The sequence below is a fragment of the Poromitra crassiceps genome (assembly GCF_964638095.1).
Source record: "Poromitra crassiceps genome assembly, chromosome: 4".
Lineage (NCBI taxonomy): Eukaryota > Metazoa > Chordata > Actinopteri > Beryciformes > Melamphaidae > Poromitra > Poromitra crassiceps.
In genome coordinates this window covers 25,809,104-25,828,423 of record NC_139626.1, presented here as the reverse complement: position 1 = coordinate 25,828,423, position 19,320 = coordinate 25,809,104, and the positions used below count along the sequence as shown (strand labels likewise).

Genomic DNA, 19,320 nt, shown 5'->3' with positions numbered 1-19,320 from the left:
TTGATCTGTGATTAGGCCTATATTATGTTCAGCCCTGTTCATAAGGGATCGATGCAGTGCACCAAGAAGTAAAAACAGTTACAATTGTACAGTAGTAGCAATAATAATAATAATAATAATCATAAATAAATAAATAAATAAATAAATACATAAATACATAAATACATACATACATACATACATACATACATACATACATACATAAATAACAACGCACTTAAGGTGGGCTTACGCTGAAGGATTTTAATCCGAATTCGACGCAGTTCGGGTTTCACACACCACTTTCAACGATAAAAGGGGTTGGGGGGGGGGTTGGGTGGTTTGGAATCCATTGTCTACTATTTCTCCGAGTTTTTTTCCAGTGCATACAGTATACTATCTTATTTGTGATCGCCACTTTGGTGCTGGATTAATTGAAAAAGTATCATGATCTGAGTTAATAATAGAGTTTTTGATGCAATTCTAGGGAATAGAACAATAACTGAACACAAGGGGAAAGGTGTTAGGAGTCAGTGGGGGGAGGGGGCACAGATGGTGATCTTTCAGAAATGACTCACAGCATGAGCGGATGGATGGCTTAGTGATGTTGTCCTATTTATGGCAATGGACAACTTAGTAGAACGCCAGTAAGTCAATGTAAAATATAGGACAAAATGTGCAGAAGAAAAAAATATATTATGTATATCACAGTAGTCTCCATTATCAGTTGAAAACTTGCAATGCCCATCAAGCCTGATTCAGTTCTCTGTTTTTTTTTTTTTTTTTTTTTTTGTCTTAATGATAGTCACCAAAAAGTCAGCGGTCAGCATTCATTCTGCGCAGTTTTGCAGGCAGGTTGTCTTCTGGCCGACCCCCTGCCAAGGGGATCTGGACTGAGGTCGGGGTAGAGATGGAGCTAAAAGCTGGTGGCAGTCTGTGTTTCTCCAGCTCCCCTTCCCCATGATCTGCATCCAACAGTTGGACCTGCTCCTCTGGCTGCCCTTGCCTAACCACAGGGATGGAGCTGGACCTCAACCTCCGAATACTCAGCGGCAGGTCTCCTGTGCTGGAGGCCCTCTCCCCAGGCAGGGCTGTCCCAGACCTCGGCCCCCTCCGGAGGTACTCCTCCTTGGTGGAGCTCATGCGCTGGAGTTTGCTGGGCCGCCTGGGTACTTGGTCCTCTATATGGTCTGCACAGTCGGCTGACAGCAGCCTTTCCCTGCGGCCTCCACGGCCCGCATTACCCAGGGAAGGGGAGGTTGGGGTTTGTGAAACGGACAGAGGGTTGGGCGAGGTCAGGGACGACTTCTCCTCCTGCTCATTGACGCTGTAGGGAGGCGTCGGGACCTCAAAGGTGTTGTGGAACTGGGAGTAGTCGACTCTGAAGAAGCCCTCTTCCAGGGACATGACGGGGAGGAAGCGATGGCCCCACAGCACCTCGTCCTCGGTGTAAGATGTCCGGGCCTGGCAGGTCATACCTAGGATGCAGAGCGGAGATCGCAAGAAACAGCAGAGGGTGAGAGACAGGAATGTAGACGAATATTTCAGGTAGAAAGACGAGGAGAGAAGACAAGAAAGAGACAAAAGGAAGTTACGAAGAAATAAGGACAATAAGTGCTTGAGGGAAAAGAAAGACAGAGATATTAAAAAAAGAGCGAGAAGGGCTTGTGCTTTTAATATTTAAAGGCCATGAAATTAAACATTCTGTTAAATATTTGATTTTATATTACGGAGAATTGCACTTGGCCATGGGCTAAACGACGATGAAACAAAACATTAGGGAAAAAGAAGCTTGTTCAAAATTTTAATAAAACAAGAAAGAGTCCAATAATGGCGAATGCAATGTGGATCATGCAGGGGAATATGTGGTTGGCTCGTTGTTTGCTGGGAGGACACGCGCAAACACGCTGTCAGTAGAGCTGCAGCCAGGGGATCATGTCTCTCACCGGAGACAGCATGCCCCTTGCGCGCATAGACTGTAAAGAAGAAGAAAAAGCCAGTGGACCTCACTGCCTCCTGTCCGGGGCTGTGGACGTGAGAGGCATCGTGGGTGGCCATATTTCTTGGATCGTGCTGTGAGCTGAATGCTTATTCCTTTGCATCTACATGAAAGTAAGATATTGATATTTGTGTGTTTATTTGCGAAGATATTAACATTTCTGGTGGTGGGCTGAGAATCACGTGTGGCTCCTTTGGCATCGGGCATGTGACATCATGCACGCACTGTAGCAGCAGCGTGAGCTATGATTGGTCTACTTTTGTGGGGACAGACAGACATACAGTACGACAAACCCTGTTCTGACCCCCTGGCTTGGAAAGAAAAAAAATGTCTGCCTGCTGCTTACCAGTGGTTTCCACGATGCCCTCCAGGATGACGACGATCTCAAACTGCTCGTTCATGAGCGAGCGCTGGGACAGATCGAAGAAGGGGCTCTTGGTGTTGATCTCGTGGCAGATGGTGAGGGGCGACACTAAGAAGAGCTGGTCCGCTCCTGTCCCAAAACCCACGTCCAGCTCACACTGGTCCAGGGGCAGGAACTCCCCTTCTGGCGTCTGGCGAGACTGAAGACACAGATGATCAGGACATTTGACATTTAGCTATCGCACTCTTATCCCAGAACAATTTACAATGAGTCATCAGGGTGTGGATGATTCATGAGTGATCCTCATAGGATGGTTCTCTTTTAACTCGCCCCTTCTCAGGGCATTTACACACTTTACACATTAATAAACCAATCATTATGGGATTTCTGGAGTTACCAGATTATTCAGTGGTCATGTAAACAGCCTAAACCCATATGATTTATCGGATAAAGGCCATTATCGGATTATGAGAAATCCGATAAACACGCCTAGCTTTTTGCTGAATCATCAGTTTCATTCAGTGGATGGCCCGATCTCAATGTCCACTCACAGACTTTGATGTTAGCGCGGTTATGTGGAATTTACTCGATTATTCTGAGTTATCGTATTATTGTGTGCATGTAAACGCATTCGCTGAGATCAGAGTGCAGGGAAGGGGTGGAAAGTAACTAAGTACATTTACACAACTGTACTTGAGTACAATTTTGAGGTGCTGGTACTTCACTTCATTTTGTGAGACTTTTATGCCACTAGATTTCAGAGGGAAACATATTGCACTTTTCACTCTACTATATTTATGTGACGGCTGCAGTTACTAGATACTTTGCTATAAGGTTTTAGATGCAAAATATACAATAAGCTCATAAAATATGTTGCATTCTCCCTAACGGTATATGGAGCAAATCATTTTACTTTTGATACTTAAAGTCCCTGGAAACCAGAAATATTTCTTTATTATTTAGCATTTTGAGTTCATCACATCACAGGACCCTATGTTAATAAGCCACCAGCCAAATTTGAACGATGATGAACGTCGCAAAGTATATAAATTTAGGTTTGACAGTCATGGCAAAACTCATGAGAATCAATTTGTTTTTAGAGTGTATTTTCTCCCGCGGACTGTGTGGGCGTGTCCCGTCTGCAGCAGGGAAATTTCTCCTGTCTCTCTCTCTCGGAGAGAGAGGGAGAGAAGGAGAGAGACATGGGGTAAGTGTGTGTGTGTGTGTGTGTGTGTGTGTGTGTGTGTGTGTGTGTGTGTGTTCGCGCGTTGCTGCGCGCATAGAAGAGATCTCTGTCCGTTCTTTGCCCCCACAGCGCTCCTCAGTGCCTGTCTCCCTCCCACTTTGTGTGCTGTGTGCTTCTCTCTCTCTCTCTCTCTCTCTCTCTCTCTCGGGACTAGTGAGAGAGAGAGAGAGAGAGAGCAGCATAGCGCTCGACACAGCCTGGTGACGCAAGGTTACTCACACACACACACACACACACAGTAGGGCGGGTTGCGCGTGTGTACAAAGGTTATATAGAGCTTATGACGTCATAAGCTCCTGCATTTTAGCACCTCGCGCACTGCTCTCTTCAATGAGGAAGTAGGATACTTTGTAGAAGCTTGTAGAAAAGTGTCGATTTTAAGGCTTTGGGTTGAAAGTAATGTATAATAATTTCGGAGGCACACAATTACTAACATAAGACCCTAAATAACATAGTTAGAACGTTTTTGTGGATTTTGGTTTCCAGGGACTTTAAGTATATTTTCACTCAAGTACATTTTTGAATGCAGAACATTTACTTAATTAAGTAGTTGTTTCCATTATGGAATTGCTACTTTTACGCAAGCAAAGGATGTGAGTCCTTATCTGACCCTGGTGCAGGGTCAGCTATAGCAGTGGTTCCCAAAATGGGGTGCAGGGACCCCCTGGGGCCCTTGATTGAATTTGAAAGGTTCCCTAGCAGTTATATTGCTGTTATTTAATTCACAAGAAGTTATCTCAGTCAGAATAATCATTCTGAGGTTCCACTCTCCCCACTGTTATCTCCCCACCTAGAGTACAGACTCTTCTCAGATGGGGGTCTGGGGTCTAAAGTACATTGATGTGGAGGCCCTTGACTCTTGAAAAGCTTGGGAACCCCTGAGCTCCAAAACAGCACCCCTGGATCTGGTATGGATTAAACATCTTGATACACAGGCCTGGAAAGCCCAGTTCACACCAATGATTCGCAACGCAACAGCAGAGGCTCTGCAACTCTGGCTACCTTTAAAATGGCTGGAGTCGAGATGAGACGGGACTGTTCAGACTGCTCAGTTTGTTGCGTTGCGAATCATTGGTGGGAACTGGGCTTTATTAGATCTGCGAATAAAAGTGAGTAAAAATGCGAGTGTAAAATCAGTGCCGCGTCTATATGAGCACAACCCGCAATGCCGAAAATGGTTGTCAAAATGGTTGTTGTAAAATCAAGCTTAACTGAACAGAGAGGAACCGCTTTGCCTTTCGCTTGGTTTTCCTCTTACATCTCTTTAGCTATACATACAGTGCAAATGTCACATCTAGGACAGAGAGCATGGGAACATTGGGATCTTTTATAGTTTGGGATGCTCTGTGGTAATGATTTTCTCTGTGGATTCGCGAACATTGATAGCCTGGCTCCAGACCTTTGAAGCCACGGCCATTCCACAGTTGTGGTTTCGGCTGTTCTTGGTCTGGCATCGTCATGTGCAAAAGCTTTTTCTCCGGTTGAAAATCCAATCACAGGCGCTGATTGGCTAACGCTGTTGTCAGTCAAGCACAACAGAAACAGACACAGCTGTGGCCAAAGCAGATTGGCTGAAGCAGATACTTAGCCATTAGGCTGTTTAGCTGTTTAAAACATGTCGCTGGTAAAAAAAAAAAGTTACAAAAACAAACCCAACAAAAACCATCATTAAGTGTTGGTGACAAACAGCTAGTGTAACCGAGTGAATCAGCTCTGATTCCTCATGAGTCCCGTCAGGTAGCGAGTAGGTTGGTTAAACTCACTCCCCCAGTATAAAGGCACGTTAATCAGCTCCGCCAAGGGAGCTAGCTCTCTTGGTGTAGTGGTTAACATGTTCGCCTTGGAAGCCGGAGGTCAGCAGTTCAAATCCACTCATGGGGCATGCCCTTAACATGGGTTGCTGCAATTACCATCAACACAACGCCGTTACGCTAGCTACGTATGCTAGCTATGTTAGCTTGTGCTTGTGACTATGTGGACCAGAGGAGTTGTATGAAACACGACTCCTAGCAAAGACCAAAAAGACCAAACAAAAATGAGGACTTGGAGAAGTCAGCAAGTAAGTTGGACTAACGTTACAAGTTCTGAAAATGTGTGCCTTCGTTACTTATTCCAGCTAAACGGTATCGGTTGTTCATATTGTCTATGAAAGGCAGCTGTGCTAGGCTAACATTAGCATTAGCGAACGCTAACATTAACGCTTTACAACCGCAGTACAACCGAGCTGGAATGAGACACATATTTTCAGAACTTACCACTTCAGTCCTACAGTACATCCTCGCTCAGTTCCAAGTCGTCTCATCCGTTATTCCATGAGACTGGTGTGCTAGCCAGGGAGCCCAGAGAGATTCAGCTCCAGCAGGCAGGGATCTCGCGACTCGAGTCTGCTGCAGCTGGCCGGTTGCCGTGGACACCTTGGTCTCTAGTGATTGTTAGGGAAGACCAAAGCCCGCTCCCTCATAGAAAACCTCTGAAGTGACTGCAATCTCAGACTAGAAGAGGAAATGAGTTTATGAGTTGACGATTCAGTCCGAATATCAGGCTAGCACATTGAGACTGCTTTGAAACGTTTTGCATTAGCCTGGCCTCCATGACAAGCAGTTATGGAGAAAACACTAATGCATGTTCTTACTTAAAAAAGAGAGAAAAGGAAATCTAAATAAAATTAAGTGGAAGACACCACAGTCAGATAAAATATTATTATTTTGCTCTCAAATTATTATGCAATCATGGAGACGGCTCAAGAACGAGATAAAATGTGATAGTTGGAGGATCTTATATATCCTCTTTACTTTTCAATCGCATGCCTAAAAGAGAGGACGGTCCACAAAGGAAGGAGTGTCATCACAGTTAAATATTGGAATTGTTTGCCTGGCAATATTACTATGATTAGTAACAAATATAATTTCAAGAAGAAGTTAAAAAAAGCAACTTTGAATAAGGACATTAATTTCAGTTTTTTCGTTAATTAGTTAGTTATTTTTGTTTGTGTTGTATTTTGTAGTTGGAGCATATTTTTGTTGTAAACTGAAGTTGTTTATTCAAGCTGTTGTTTGATAGATCAATTGTAACTGTTCCAATGTCTTTATGTTGTCTTTTTATATTATGTGTTGGACCCCAGGAAGAGTAGTCCTACACCTTGGTGTGGACTAATGGGGATCCTTAATAAACAATAAACAATTACAGGAGAAATTAAGCTAATGGCTTCCCTGCGCTCTACAAATACCCACTTTCTAAATAAGTGAATAAAATGCACACACAAAACTAACACATTAAATCATCTGTGGCTACAGTTAGATAACATTCATTATTACCCAGGCTAAGTTATATTTGTGGCTATGGCTGGGTTCATATGGCCCTCCTGTTCACTTGCATGCAAGGTGGTAGCCACTTGGTCCACAGATGGTAAACAGACTGTGATTTGTATTCACGGTGATGGTGAGGACAGAAGCTGTGTGACATTTCACAGGAAGACGTCTGTGCCCACAGATCCCTGGCTTGCCTTGGCGAGGGCAAGCTGCTTCCTCCGCCCTCCGCCAGAACCAGTCAACCAGCGGTGACGGCTGCTCCCGCAGGCAGCGGAGCACGCAGACAGGGAAGACGCAGTGCCTGCGCTACACGTTTATTGCATTTAGACACACTCCCAGTGCAAGAGGGATGAGGTTCAAGGCATCCTCAGAGAGCGACGTGGGAGAGAATTCTGAGGAAGAGGACGACTGAAAAGAAAGTGAAGAAAAAAGTGCTCAAAGTCACTGAGAAGAGATAATGCCAAAAGACCCTTAACCCCTCTGTCTTCAAAGACCCTTAAGCCCTCTGTCTTCAAAGACCCTTAACCCCTCTGTCTTCAAAGACCCTCAACCCCTCTGTCTTCAAAGACGCTCAACCCCTCTGTCTTCAAAGACCCTTAACCCCTCTGTCTTCAAAGACCCTCACCCCTCTGTCTTCAAAGACCCTTAACCCCTCTGTCTTCAAATACCCTCAACCCCTCAGTCTTCAAAGACCCTCAATCCCTCTGTCTTCAAAGACCCTCAACCCCTCAGTCTTCAAAGACCCTTAACCCCTCTGTCTTCAAAGACCCTCAACCCCTCAGTCTTCAAAGACCCTCAACCCCTCTGTCTTCAAAGACCCTCAACGCCTCTGTCTTCAAAGACCCTCAACCCCTTTGTCTTCAAAGACCCTTAACCCCTCAGTCTTCAAAGACCCTCAACCCCTCAGTCTTCAAAGACCCTCAACCCCTCTGTCTTCAAAGACCCTCAACGCCTCAGTCTTCAAAGACCCTCAACCCCTCAGTCTTCAAAGACCCTTAGCCCCTCTGTCTTCAAAGACCCTTAACCCCTCTGTCTTCAAAGACCCTCAACCCCTCAGTCTTCAAAGACCCTCAACCCCTCCGTCTTCAAAGACCCTTAACCCCTCTGTCTTCAAAGACCCTCAACCCCTCAGTCTTCAAAGACCCTCAACCCCTCTGTCTTCAAAGACCCTCAACCCCTCAGTCTTCAAAGACCCTCAACGCCTCAGTCTTCAAAGACCCTTAACCCATCTGTCTTCAAAGACCCTTAACCCCTCCGTATTTAAAGACCCTTAACCCATCTGTCTTCAAAGACCCTTAACCCCTCTGTCTTCAAAGGGAACAGTCTTGTAATGGATCACATGACTTCCTCCCGACATTCCCTGCAGTAAAGATTCGAGTCTGTCCCATACTGCACACTATAACCATTTTTTCAGCTGAATAGGCTATTGTTTAAAACCCATGTGTAACTGATTTGTTTTTTCGTGCGGAGATTTGCAGATTGTTCTTCCCTCGGGTGGTTCACATCTCCCTATGGTGCTTTGAGGTAATTACATACTTTGTGTTACAGTGACGTCACCAATGTGGGAGCAACCAACCCTGTTACAGTCTCAACTGATAATCCTCCTCCCCCCCCCCACCTCAACTTTGGTGCCAGCTGCCAAACTAACCTACTGCATCTTCGAGATAGAGGGGCAGAATTGCATTATTACACTTAAATATCACTATGCTGGCATTGTTCCAGTTCGTTCTCCTGCATTTATGTGTATCTCCATTCCTGTTAACGGTTTCCCTGCTCCAATACCTGCGGGGAGAACGAGGAATGACCTTCCCAGCTTCCGTCCTTCCAAAGTTTTAGCACTGGCTTTTAAGAGGTTTTCCCGATTTATTTTGAACTTAGGACTCCTCCCAATCCATCTAAAAAATAACCCTTAGCAATGATTTTGTTATTGAGGTACTGGAGGCAGGTGTCACATTATGTTAGAAATGCTAGTCAATCAATGAGGGTGAACTTGAAAACCAATTTCCGGGAAAAGCATATTTAAGTCATTCTAAAAAACAAACAAACACGGTTAAGCGATGTTGAAGGTGCTGAGAAGCCGCTATCTGTAATTTTTCAGAGACACTGTAATTCCACTGATTTGTCCTAGCATTGCTGCTAAATTATACCTCTGCCAAGGACGGAGAAATGAGTTTGACGCTGAATGGCTATAACAAGGTGACAGGCTGTGTGATCTGTTACTGATGCTAAAGAGTCAATGCCACAAGGGGGAAATTAATGGCCTTTGGAAGAGGACCAGAAATATAGGGAATGCTTAATTTGCCAAGAAGCCACCTGGGATTCAGTTTGAGTGAAAGCGGACCTTTTCCCTGGTGACTCACTTCTTCCTTCGTGACTGTGTGTGTGTGTGTGTGTGTGTGTGTGTGTGAGAGAGAGAGAGACAGACAGACAGACAGACAGACAGACATATAGGGCTGAGTATTGCCACTGATTTCCCGATTCAATACGATTCTGATAGACAAGCTTCCCGATTTGATTCGATTTCCGATTTGATGCGATATGATACGATTCATCGAATCTAATAATTCATCGAATATTTCACAATACCAATAACAATTTTGCTTGGATATTAAAGATATTCTCAAATAACTAATGCTGTAAATTGTACCAGGAGCCCTCTACCCTGGTGCATTATTAAAAATATCAATGTTTACAGATGTTTACAAGATATCGATGTATCGTGTGTTTTTTTTACCTAGCCCTAACAGACAGACAGACAGACAGACAGACGGACGGACAGACAGACAGACAGACAGACAGAAAGAGACACATACACGTGACTGTGTGTTTTTGCCTGTGTGTGAATTCATGTGTGTGGCTGCTAAATATTCCAGCTGGTCATCATCACATTTCTTCTCAATCTCTAATAAGAGCTCATTCTCTCCCTCTCTCTGCTCTTCCTGCAGAGTCAGACCACGGCAGATGTGTGGAGTCACACCGACATGCCCCTCTGCCTGGCTGTCTGTCTCCACGCCTGCGTCCCGGCCTGCCTATGCAGCAGCACTGTCCCGTAACAATTAGCCCCTGCAATGCACCCGCCTCACTGAGAAGAGCTTCCACCCAGTTCCCCCCATCTGTCATCCTCCCCCCTCTTCTTCTTTTTTTATTCCTTCACAGCATATTTCACTTTTTACTTCTCTCCTGTCCTATAACACTTTTCCCTCCCTAGTGATGAGCATGCTTGGCTCATATACACTGATAGAAGTGATGCAAACACGAGTGTGAGCTTTGAAATCATATTCTGTCAGTGGCATGTCGGTCATTGTGTCATTGCATTCTATTGATTCATAAATCAAAGCCCCATAAATGGTAATGGGAATTCAAGGGTAAGTGTCTTTTCAAAGGTTACTAATAATTTGGCCTCTTTTGATCATTTAATTTGTTATTATTGAAGTCAAAGATCGCAGAGCAGGCACTTGCAAGTCATTGACCATGGAGACTAATGGTTGTCCTTCACTGCTAATTTCAAGTGTTCTCTGGTCTTTTGAGTGTGATGTCACTGTGAAGTGTGAGGCGCTCTTTAATTGCTTATTATAGATGTTGATTTGACAAGACAAGTGGAAACTCATTTTGACCATTTTAACGGCTAACTATGTATTTGTAATTTTATTGATTTGTTTGTAGTCCAGTATGGGAATTCTCTTTTTGTTTATGGTTTTGTCTTTCTGCTTTGTTTGCATTTGCTGCATTTCTTTTTTGCTGTTGTTTAATTCTATCTATTTATTCTATTCCTTTGCTCGCCCGCCCGCTACACGGGCTCACCCGCCCTGCAGCTTGCGGAGCTGGCCCTGCAGCTTGTGTGACATCGCTGATGATGTCACAATGCACAATTGCTCAAGTGACATCACTGTTGACATCACTTCCGGGACAAAATTTAAACAGAACATTGCCCACATGCCATAAGATGATTTATGACATCACTGATGATGTCACAATGCCTCTTATGACATCACTGATGATGTCACAACGCCTATGACATCACTGATTACATGACTTCTGGGAGAAAAAGTTGAAACGGAGAACATCGCCCACTTGCTCCCTTTTATAATATAGATAGGATCATTTAATAGTCAAGGCAGAGCTGCTACCTGGCTGCATCATTTGACAAAATCGGGCCCTGAGATATAATTGAAAACGTACCAAACTGTTTAAATTGTAACTGCACCATGTTGTGAAAATGTTCTGCTCGTTTGGGCTGATGTTGAACTTTTTCGCCTCTTGATGGGTTGCATTCTTAGTTATCAGAAATCATTTGCTTTGAGATCCCCCCCCCCCCCTTAAACTTCATAATGCAAAAACAAGTTGCAGAATTTACAGGTTTTACTAATCATTTTCAGCAATGAGCAAATGACCAAATCAAAGTTTGTCCACAGATTGTTTCAGCAAACAAAAGTTCAGCCAGCATCTCTGCAAAATCACATGCATTAACAACATGTGTGCTGGCTCATGAATGTGATGAATAATAACTTTTGCCAGGAGCCAGAGTGTCCTGGTCCCATAAGAATTTGACTACCTATAAGCGGCCTTGACAAACGGTGGTGGTTGCCATGTCGCAGTGCTTTTACAGCTCCGTCATTAGGATTTACTGCAACATGCCTCATTTCTCTAGTCAGCTGTGTTGACAGTGACCTTGAGACATGGCGTAGCTTCCACAGTGGAGTAGAATAGTATAGAGGCCACGTCAGTTTTGACGGGTTTGAAGTAAGAATGTGTTGCTGAGGCTGAATGTAGTCAATTTGCTATACAATACTGTCACTTTCACTACTTTCAATACTTGTCCCCACAGTGACACCGGAATGTGCGCTATGAAAACACCACTGTCATTTTGAAGGCAATCACCTTATAGAAGATAGTTACCTACATTCAGAGCCATAGAAGAAGTCATTAACTTTGCATATGTCCTGCAGCCATGCTACAGTGAAATAGTGCAAGAGCTAAGATTATTTTACTTGTTTCAAATTCTGCTTCACTTTCAAAGATATGTAGCAGTATATTATAAAGTAGGCAGTGCACTCCATCTGTTTCATGGTAGGCTATGGTTTAAAGTTGTCCTCTTGTCCACGGTTTTGATGCTATCGCGCTAACAAAATCTGTCCACATAGACAGACATATAAAAAACACCTGGCAAAGGACTCAAAACGGCTTCTGTGGTAATGTAGGTCCCGCTACAATAGGGGTCTCCAGAACCACATTTTGCCATGATTCACATAGAGAAAAGAATACCAGTCCTGCTCCCCGTCACGGCTGGTAACTAGAAGGCACTAGAGCGCCAACGTCCATAATGGTTTGTTTATCTTCAACCTTTGATTTTCCAAAGAAATAGCAGACCAAATGAATGATGTTTACCAGCTGACTTGGAAGTCACATATCAGACTTTCGTGCAGCATATGAAGGCAGCATAATAGTTCTGTCTAAAAAATAATCATCATCTAATGGTGGAAATTCCAGATCCAGATCACTACCAAAATAGAAACTGATCCTTGAGCCAAGGCTTTCTGACCACCACACTTCATATGAATCTGTTTGTTTTCTTTTGACATATCTTGCTAACAGACAGACAACCGAGCTCCATCCAACTTTATAATTATAATTAATTGTAATTATCCCACATCAGGGAGGTTTATTTACTTGTTTTAAGATAAAGACGTATACAATCAAATGCAAGATTGACTAACTTGAAAAGATGGAGGTTTTCATGCAGTGTGGCCACAGTCCTGTTTCTCCACATTGCAACCAGCCTGCATTGCTGCAGCAGTGCAGCTTGTTCTACAGAATTGGCACAAATTAATTTCATGTCTCTCAAACCGTAGCTGTCGCGCTGTTCCTTGCGGCATTCAGGTATCAAAAATAGAACAGAATGTGAACTATCCCAACAACTTTTATTCTGTGAGGAAACTGCAGTGCTGTCTGTGTGTGTGTGTGTGTGTGTGTGTGTGTGTGTGTGTGTGTGTGTGTGTGTGTGTGTGTGTGTGTGTGTGTGTGTGTGTGTGTGTGTGCCATAAACAGCGAATTCTACCAGGGAAGCATCTGTAACCTTGGTGTGCCCTGCATGTGCAGACAGAACTGACCGAGGTCAAACACTGCAGCAGAGTATATCACATAGAGGAATATACCTTTTTTGTCTCTTCATTTCTTTTTACAGTTTGAAAATCCAGCAATATATGTCCTGATGAAGACAGTGTATGTATACAGATATAGTGTAACCCTGCAGAGGAGGGAATGTACTGTTATTGCCTCTGTGGAGGGAGAAAACTGGATCAAGGAAAGACTGAATATCATTATATCAAATAAAAAACTGCCTTTCAAAAGAGTAGAGCATGAATGGTCTTGAGTTAGTGAATCATGGCATGTTCAACTTATTTTGATGTTTATACTCTAGTCTAGGGGATAATATTTCACCTTTTTACTATCATGGCCCAATGACAAATGGCAATGACAGAGGAGTAAATGTTACAGAGGAATAAACTATATTATATTAAATGATGTCAACATCAAATCACAATACTTAACTTAATAAGTATAACCATATTATTGTATTGTGGTCCAGGAATCAGTCAGCATCGTACTGGGAAGCTTACTGGTGATTCCCACCTCTACTGCACTGTAAGACTCTCCCCCGAGGTTTAGAGCAGAAACTGTCACTTGAGATCAACACGCTACCCCACAGAGAGGACAAAAGCACCACTAACTCCTCCTGTCACATCAAAGCACTACTGTCCTTTAGATGTCAAAAAAGTAGATTTCATGTATGAGAGATGCCTGCAGTGAACAATTACACACACACACACACACACACACACACACACACACACACACCTACACACACACACACACACACTCTCACACACACACACACACACACACACACACACACACACACACACACACACACACACACACACACACACACACACTGGACTTGTGTGTAGTACTATACAATATTGACAATAATATTCATGTCCCGACAATTGTGCTGAATATTGCAGTTCAGTGTGAATTGTGACGCATGTGGACACATCTTTTTTCGATTTCGTAATTTTGTTTTTCAGCACCAGAAAAAATATTGGGCTGTGAAAAAAGTGTATATGCTCCTGTAACGAAATGAATGTAGTCGTCCATGCAGTTCTACATTATGTCACAGATTCTACATAGAACAAAAATCTAAAATATTGTTCAGATGGGCTTCTGAAACCGTTCACCTGATTCAAAAACAACAACAACAGCTGTGATTTGGAAATTGCAGTAGATATTGCCAGTTGGAATCCTTTCGGTTACAAATTGTGAAGTTCTAAGAGTAAGTGTATCCCTCTTTCCTTTTATTGCAGACACAGCATCTGTCTGTCTCGCCTCTCCTTTCATCTTCCAGATTTTTCCCAGTGCTGAAACAAGCATACGGACAGCAGAATACACTATGTAGAGTGCTAGATCACTTTCAGCTTTCACTGATCAAGATTAGTGGCATGTGTGTCTTCAGGCAAGCGTGGCCACAGGAAATGCGCTCTTTACTTCATTGTGGCCCACTCAGTATAGGAGGAGAATTGGTTCAATGCATCTTTCAGTCAATAAGAGTGATTTCCCCACCTATGTCCCCTGGGGTGCATATATCATGTGCAGACCGTTGAAGCAGAGCTTGAAGTTAGATATACGGCCCATTGACCGCCCTTCTGCTGATTGGGGAGGGGGGACAGTGTTTGTGATAGCCCCCACTGTCCCAGACAACAGACTCAGCAGAGGCAGGACAGAGAGACGGACCGAACTGACAGGCTGTATAAGAGACTGTTCAGCATAGAGTCCAGCACTGAAATATGGTGTGCATGTTAGGGGAAATGTAAAATGGTCACTCATTAAAATACATCTTATGCTGGAACATTTTACAGTCTATGGCTAAAACAAACCCTACAGCCTCCCTGCACATTCAACTATAGTGGCCCTTGGGCAATGCAATCAATTCTGGGCATGAATGGAAATGCAATGCATGAGTTGGAAAGCACTCATAAAGCATAATGAGCAATTTCAGAACAAATTAAGTGTATGTCAATTAATCCTGTTTCATGCTGAAAGGAACTGGTTTGATCCCAGCATTGATCATGACATAAGTGTTTTAAGTGATGAGTGTTTTAAGTGTTAAGACGCAAACATTGTTCAGTTTATTTTCGCTGCACCTGAGTGAGTGGCTTAATTAATTAACGGTGGACGTGATTTGTTTGCACATATTGAGCATGGTCATCCATAACCTGTCGCCTACCTTGATGAGTTTGCACCTGATCTGCGCGGATACCATATGGCTGTTGCGCAGGTTGCCCACTCGGAACATGAGGCACAGCTTGCCGTCCCGCTGCGAGATGACCGCGTCCTGGCTGAACATCAGCGTCTCGGCGCGCTTCTTCGGCTGCGACATCTTGATGAACATGCAGCCGATGAGGAAGGCATCCACGATGGAGCCCAGCAGCGACTGGAAGAGAAAGAGGATGATCCCCTCCGGGCACTTCTCGGTGATATAGCGGTACCCGTAGCCGATGGTCGCCTCCGTCTCGATGAAGAAGAGGAACGCGGACGGAAAGTTGTACACGTTGGCGACGCACGGGGTGTAGGACGGGTCGTGGCCGCCGTGGCTCCTCAGGTCGCCGCGGATGAAGGCGATGACCCACCACATGGAAGCCATGACCAGCCAAGCCACCGTGTACGTGAGGATGAAGATGAGAAGGTTCCATCGCCACTTGAGGTCCACCAGCGTGGTGAACAGGTCGGAGATGTATCGGCTGGTCTCACCGCCAAGGTTACCGTGCTGGACATTGCAGCGGCCGTTCTTCTCCACGAACCGCTGCCTCTTTCTCTTCACCGGCGCAGAAAAAGTAATGCCCCGGTTGGTGTTCACCACCTGGTAGTCCTCGCCGAATTTCCTCCGTACCGCAGACATAATCAATACTTGTCCGATTAGGCTAGCCTTTTACGCACGTTTTTGCCACTCCCCGACCCAATATGCAATAACATTTAGCGCACTACTCGCATCCTGTGAGATGGAGATGCGTCTCCCTCGTTGTAAATCACTCGCAAGTGAGTGGAGATTCTGCGCAATATGTTTCGAGTCGGGCATTTACGCAAAGGAGCCTTTATTGACCCCAGCAGTTGTCCCCTCCAAGACAGAGCCAACTTTGTTTGTCCAAGTCTTATCATCCATGCGACATATTAAAAAATAAAAACTCAAACATAGACTAGATTTAAAATAACCTAATTGAATTAAAAAGATGTGTCCTTGGTTGATCCACTGAGGTGTAGCCTACTCATGGATCCCATACAAACAGCTTGCAGGCACGGTGCGCACTTCAGACTCGTTCCAAGTCCTACAATGACTTCAAAATGAAGAGAGGAACTGCGGCACCAGTGGCAGGTATCGCTTTTTCTCGGGGGGTGGAGAGCTACAGAGAGGAAACAATGTTTTTGGTCTATAGCCTAGGCTACCGAATCAGGTAGCCTATAACAAGCAGATGAGCCTGCAGAGTGAATAAAAATAAAATCATAACCGTAATAGCTTTCAGTCGTTCATTTTATTTGTCATCTCCAACACTTTGCCACCATACACTTTGTTTTGAGATAATTATCTATATGAGAAGACGGGTAAGATAAAGAACGTGTCCATTGCCGGCTATTTGGTTCCCTCTAGTGTTATCCAACTGGAATTACACCTTAAGTTATGAGCCTCATTATGCCTAGCAAAATAACTAAATCTTCTGAAATATAGGCTATTGCAGGAGGACACCAAATAAATATTACAGCAAATACATTCCTATACTAAGTCCTTATTGTAGGGATATTATAAGGATACCATATGTGGTAAAATACTAGCCAGGCTAATAAAATACCATACTTTGGCGCATACAAGGGTCACTATAAACTCACTATTGAGTAACACAGACACATTATATTTTAGGCGTAGTGATTTTTTTTGTTTTGTGTGTGTGTGTGTGTGTGTGCGTGTGTGTGCGTGTGCGTATGCGTGTGCATGTATGTGTGTGTGTGGCTGTGTCATGCAATGTTCTTTTGTGACACACACTATTTTTGTGTGCGACATAAATAAATAGGTGTGTGTGTGTGTGTGTGTGTGTGTGTGTGTGTGTGTGTGTGTGTGTGTGTGTGTGTGTGCATGCAGACACACACACACACACACACACACACACATGGGGCTCTGATGTAACATCTTCCTGTGCACCTTACTTCTCAAACATTAATTTCAGTTTTCCACTCGTTGCTTAGCAAAAATGTTTGTATAAACTGTCTTCCTGAGTTGCTTTAGAAGAAGAATGTGGGACAAAAATCGCAGACAGACGGAGAAACAGACAGACAGACAGACAGACAGACAGACAGACAGACAGACAGAACGCACTTACTCCTTTTTATATAAGAAGATTAAAAAAATACTTACACATGAGAATGCCAAGAATTGAGGCATGTAGTCTCTGCAGGGACATAAGTGTAAGAGCTGGATACAATGTGCCATGTTGAATAGAGAATGGATTCCACATCATATATTTCATTTGGTCAACAGGATAATAATTTCCATTATGGTTAGCGTTCTTTATTTTATTTATTTATTTGAATCAGAAATAACCCTGAGTAGGTAACATACATAGATAACGCTGAAAGAACATGGAAAGGTTTTTGGAGCGTTCATTCACCCAATACATACTGTGAAGTACAAGCTAACCAGGTTTTGTATTCAGTTGTTATGATCAGTTTAGTGAGCATTTCAACTCATACATGTACAGTAAGTTAAGTCATGAACTTATGTCATGAAGCTGATAAGTAGCAATTATAAGATGAAACTGACAAACTCATAGGTCTTGAGTTAATCAGTTGATTTCTCTAAATTGCAGCCTTTTCTTTCTTACAGTGTGTAGAAGAAAAAGTGCTAGCCATTCGATCTTCTTTGAGCCTTTCCTAATCTTTAGTATCCATACAGTATGAAACTCCATTAAAAAGCAAGTGAGCAGCAAAATAAGCACTTACCCGCCGGTCACAGCAGCCTCTATTGTTAAAATGAACTCCCTATGAATAACTAAGAAGAAGAACATCACTCACCAGATCTCGCAAGACTACATCTCGTGATGTCACTCAACAGCACGAGATGGATTTGCCCGGGTGACTTCAGGTCACTTTTCAGGTGAATACATCTCGTGCTCATACACACAAAGTCACTTATAGAAGCGGTTGTAACACTTAAAAAGAAAGAACAGGACATAATTGTTAGTTACCACTTTCTATATGGTTTGTGTTTATGCGTTCTCAAATGGGAAGGTCTGTGAAGGTAAACTATTATCTCTCAAAGCTAAGAGTTAGCAACTACTTGAGTCAGTGACGTCAATCAGATACAGATTAAAGTGTCGTACTCCGTTGCAGATGCATAGCTTCTGTCTAGCACTATTTTATCTACGCCAAATCCCTGTATTTGGAGTTGGAATAATTTGTCTCCCTCCAATGGTAGGGGCCAGGGCCGGCCCGCCCTATATGCGAACTAAGCGGCTGCCTAGAGTTGCCAGGGGCCCCCTCAAAAAAAATTTTTTTAAATAAAAGAAAATAAACATAGGCTATAATATTATAGGCTGTGTGTGGTAGTTAAAACATAGGTTGACATTTATTTATGTTTGTAGTTTAAACAAAAACATAAATACTGTGCTACATACAGTACAACACAAAAGGCTGTTATTTACCTTTTGTCGCCACCTGGTGAGTAAATATATATGTAACTAAAACCATTAAAATTGACAACCGGTCCTGCATGTATCTACCGGTCCTTGGCACAAAAAAGGTTGGGAACTCCTGGTTTAACTGACCTGGCAACCCCTATGGCTGCTGGGTTCTACACGCTTGCTTGACACTGATAGGGCTACAAACGAGCGTCATCATCGTCACGTTTGTTTGTTTTAAATATTCTTCTAAATATGGCTAAAAGTCCAAAAAACGTCACATTTTCTTCGGCGCTGCCCTGGCGGGCAGCACCGAGACTCCCCTCCTTACAGCACCCCCTACTTAAAAGTACTTCCAGCGCGGATGCCCCCAAACCCCCACCCCTGGGAGGGGGCCCCTAATCTATATCCTGCTTAGGGCCCCCAGATGGATAGGGCCGGCCCTGGTAGGGGCAGCCTATACTTGAGCTTGGGTCATTCTTGATGAGTTCTTCTCGCCCACCATGGCAAGAAGGGTTGTCTGGTGAGAACCTCACTCACAAACCTGAGGTTATATTCATAACCGTATGTTTTATTATCACAAGGCTCGTGAGGTTCTCACAATGGGATATGGGAGCTCCCGAATGCCAGACAGCTCAAAAGGGAAGTTGCCAGGCTCCTTAACTGTGTCACAAAAGCGCTTGTGCCACGCACGGGGCTGAGAC

The 19,320-nt window shown here is 43.7% G+C and overlaps 1 protein-coding gene across 1 annotated transcript; it reads right to left on the bottom strand.

The window, feature by feature from the left end:
* Nucleotides 1-795: 795 nt before the first annotated feature.
* On the bottom strand, nucleotides 796-15,852 carry LOC310776060 (G protein-activated inward rectifier potassium channel 1-like; the record flags this gene model as incomplete). Its single annotated transcript, XM_083636209.1, has 3 exons — nucleotides 796-1,457; nucleotides 2,325-2,541; nucleotides 15,181-15,852. 3 exons carry the CDS (start codon nucleotides 15,850-15,852, stop codon nucleotides 796-798), a joined length of 1,551 nt encoding a protein of 516 aa, XP_083492335.1.
* Between the last annotated feature and the right edge of the window lie 3,468 nt (nucleotides 15,853-19,320).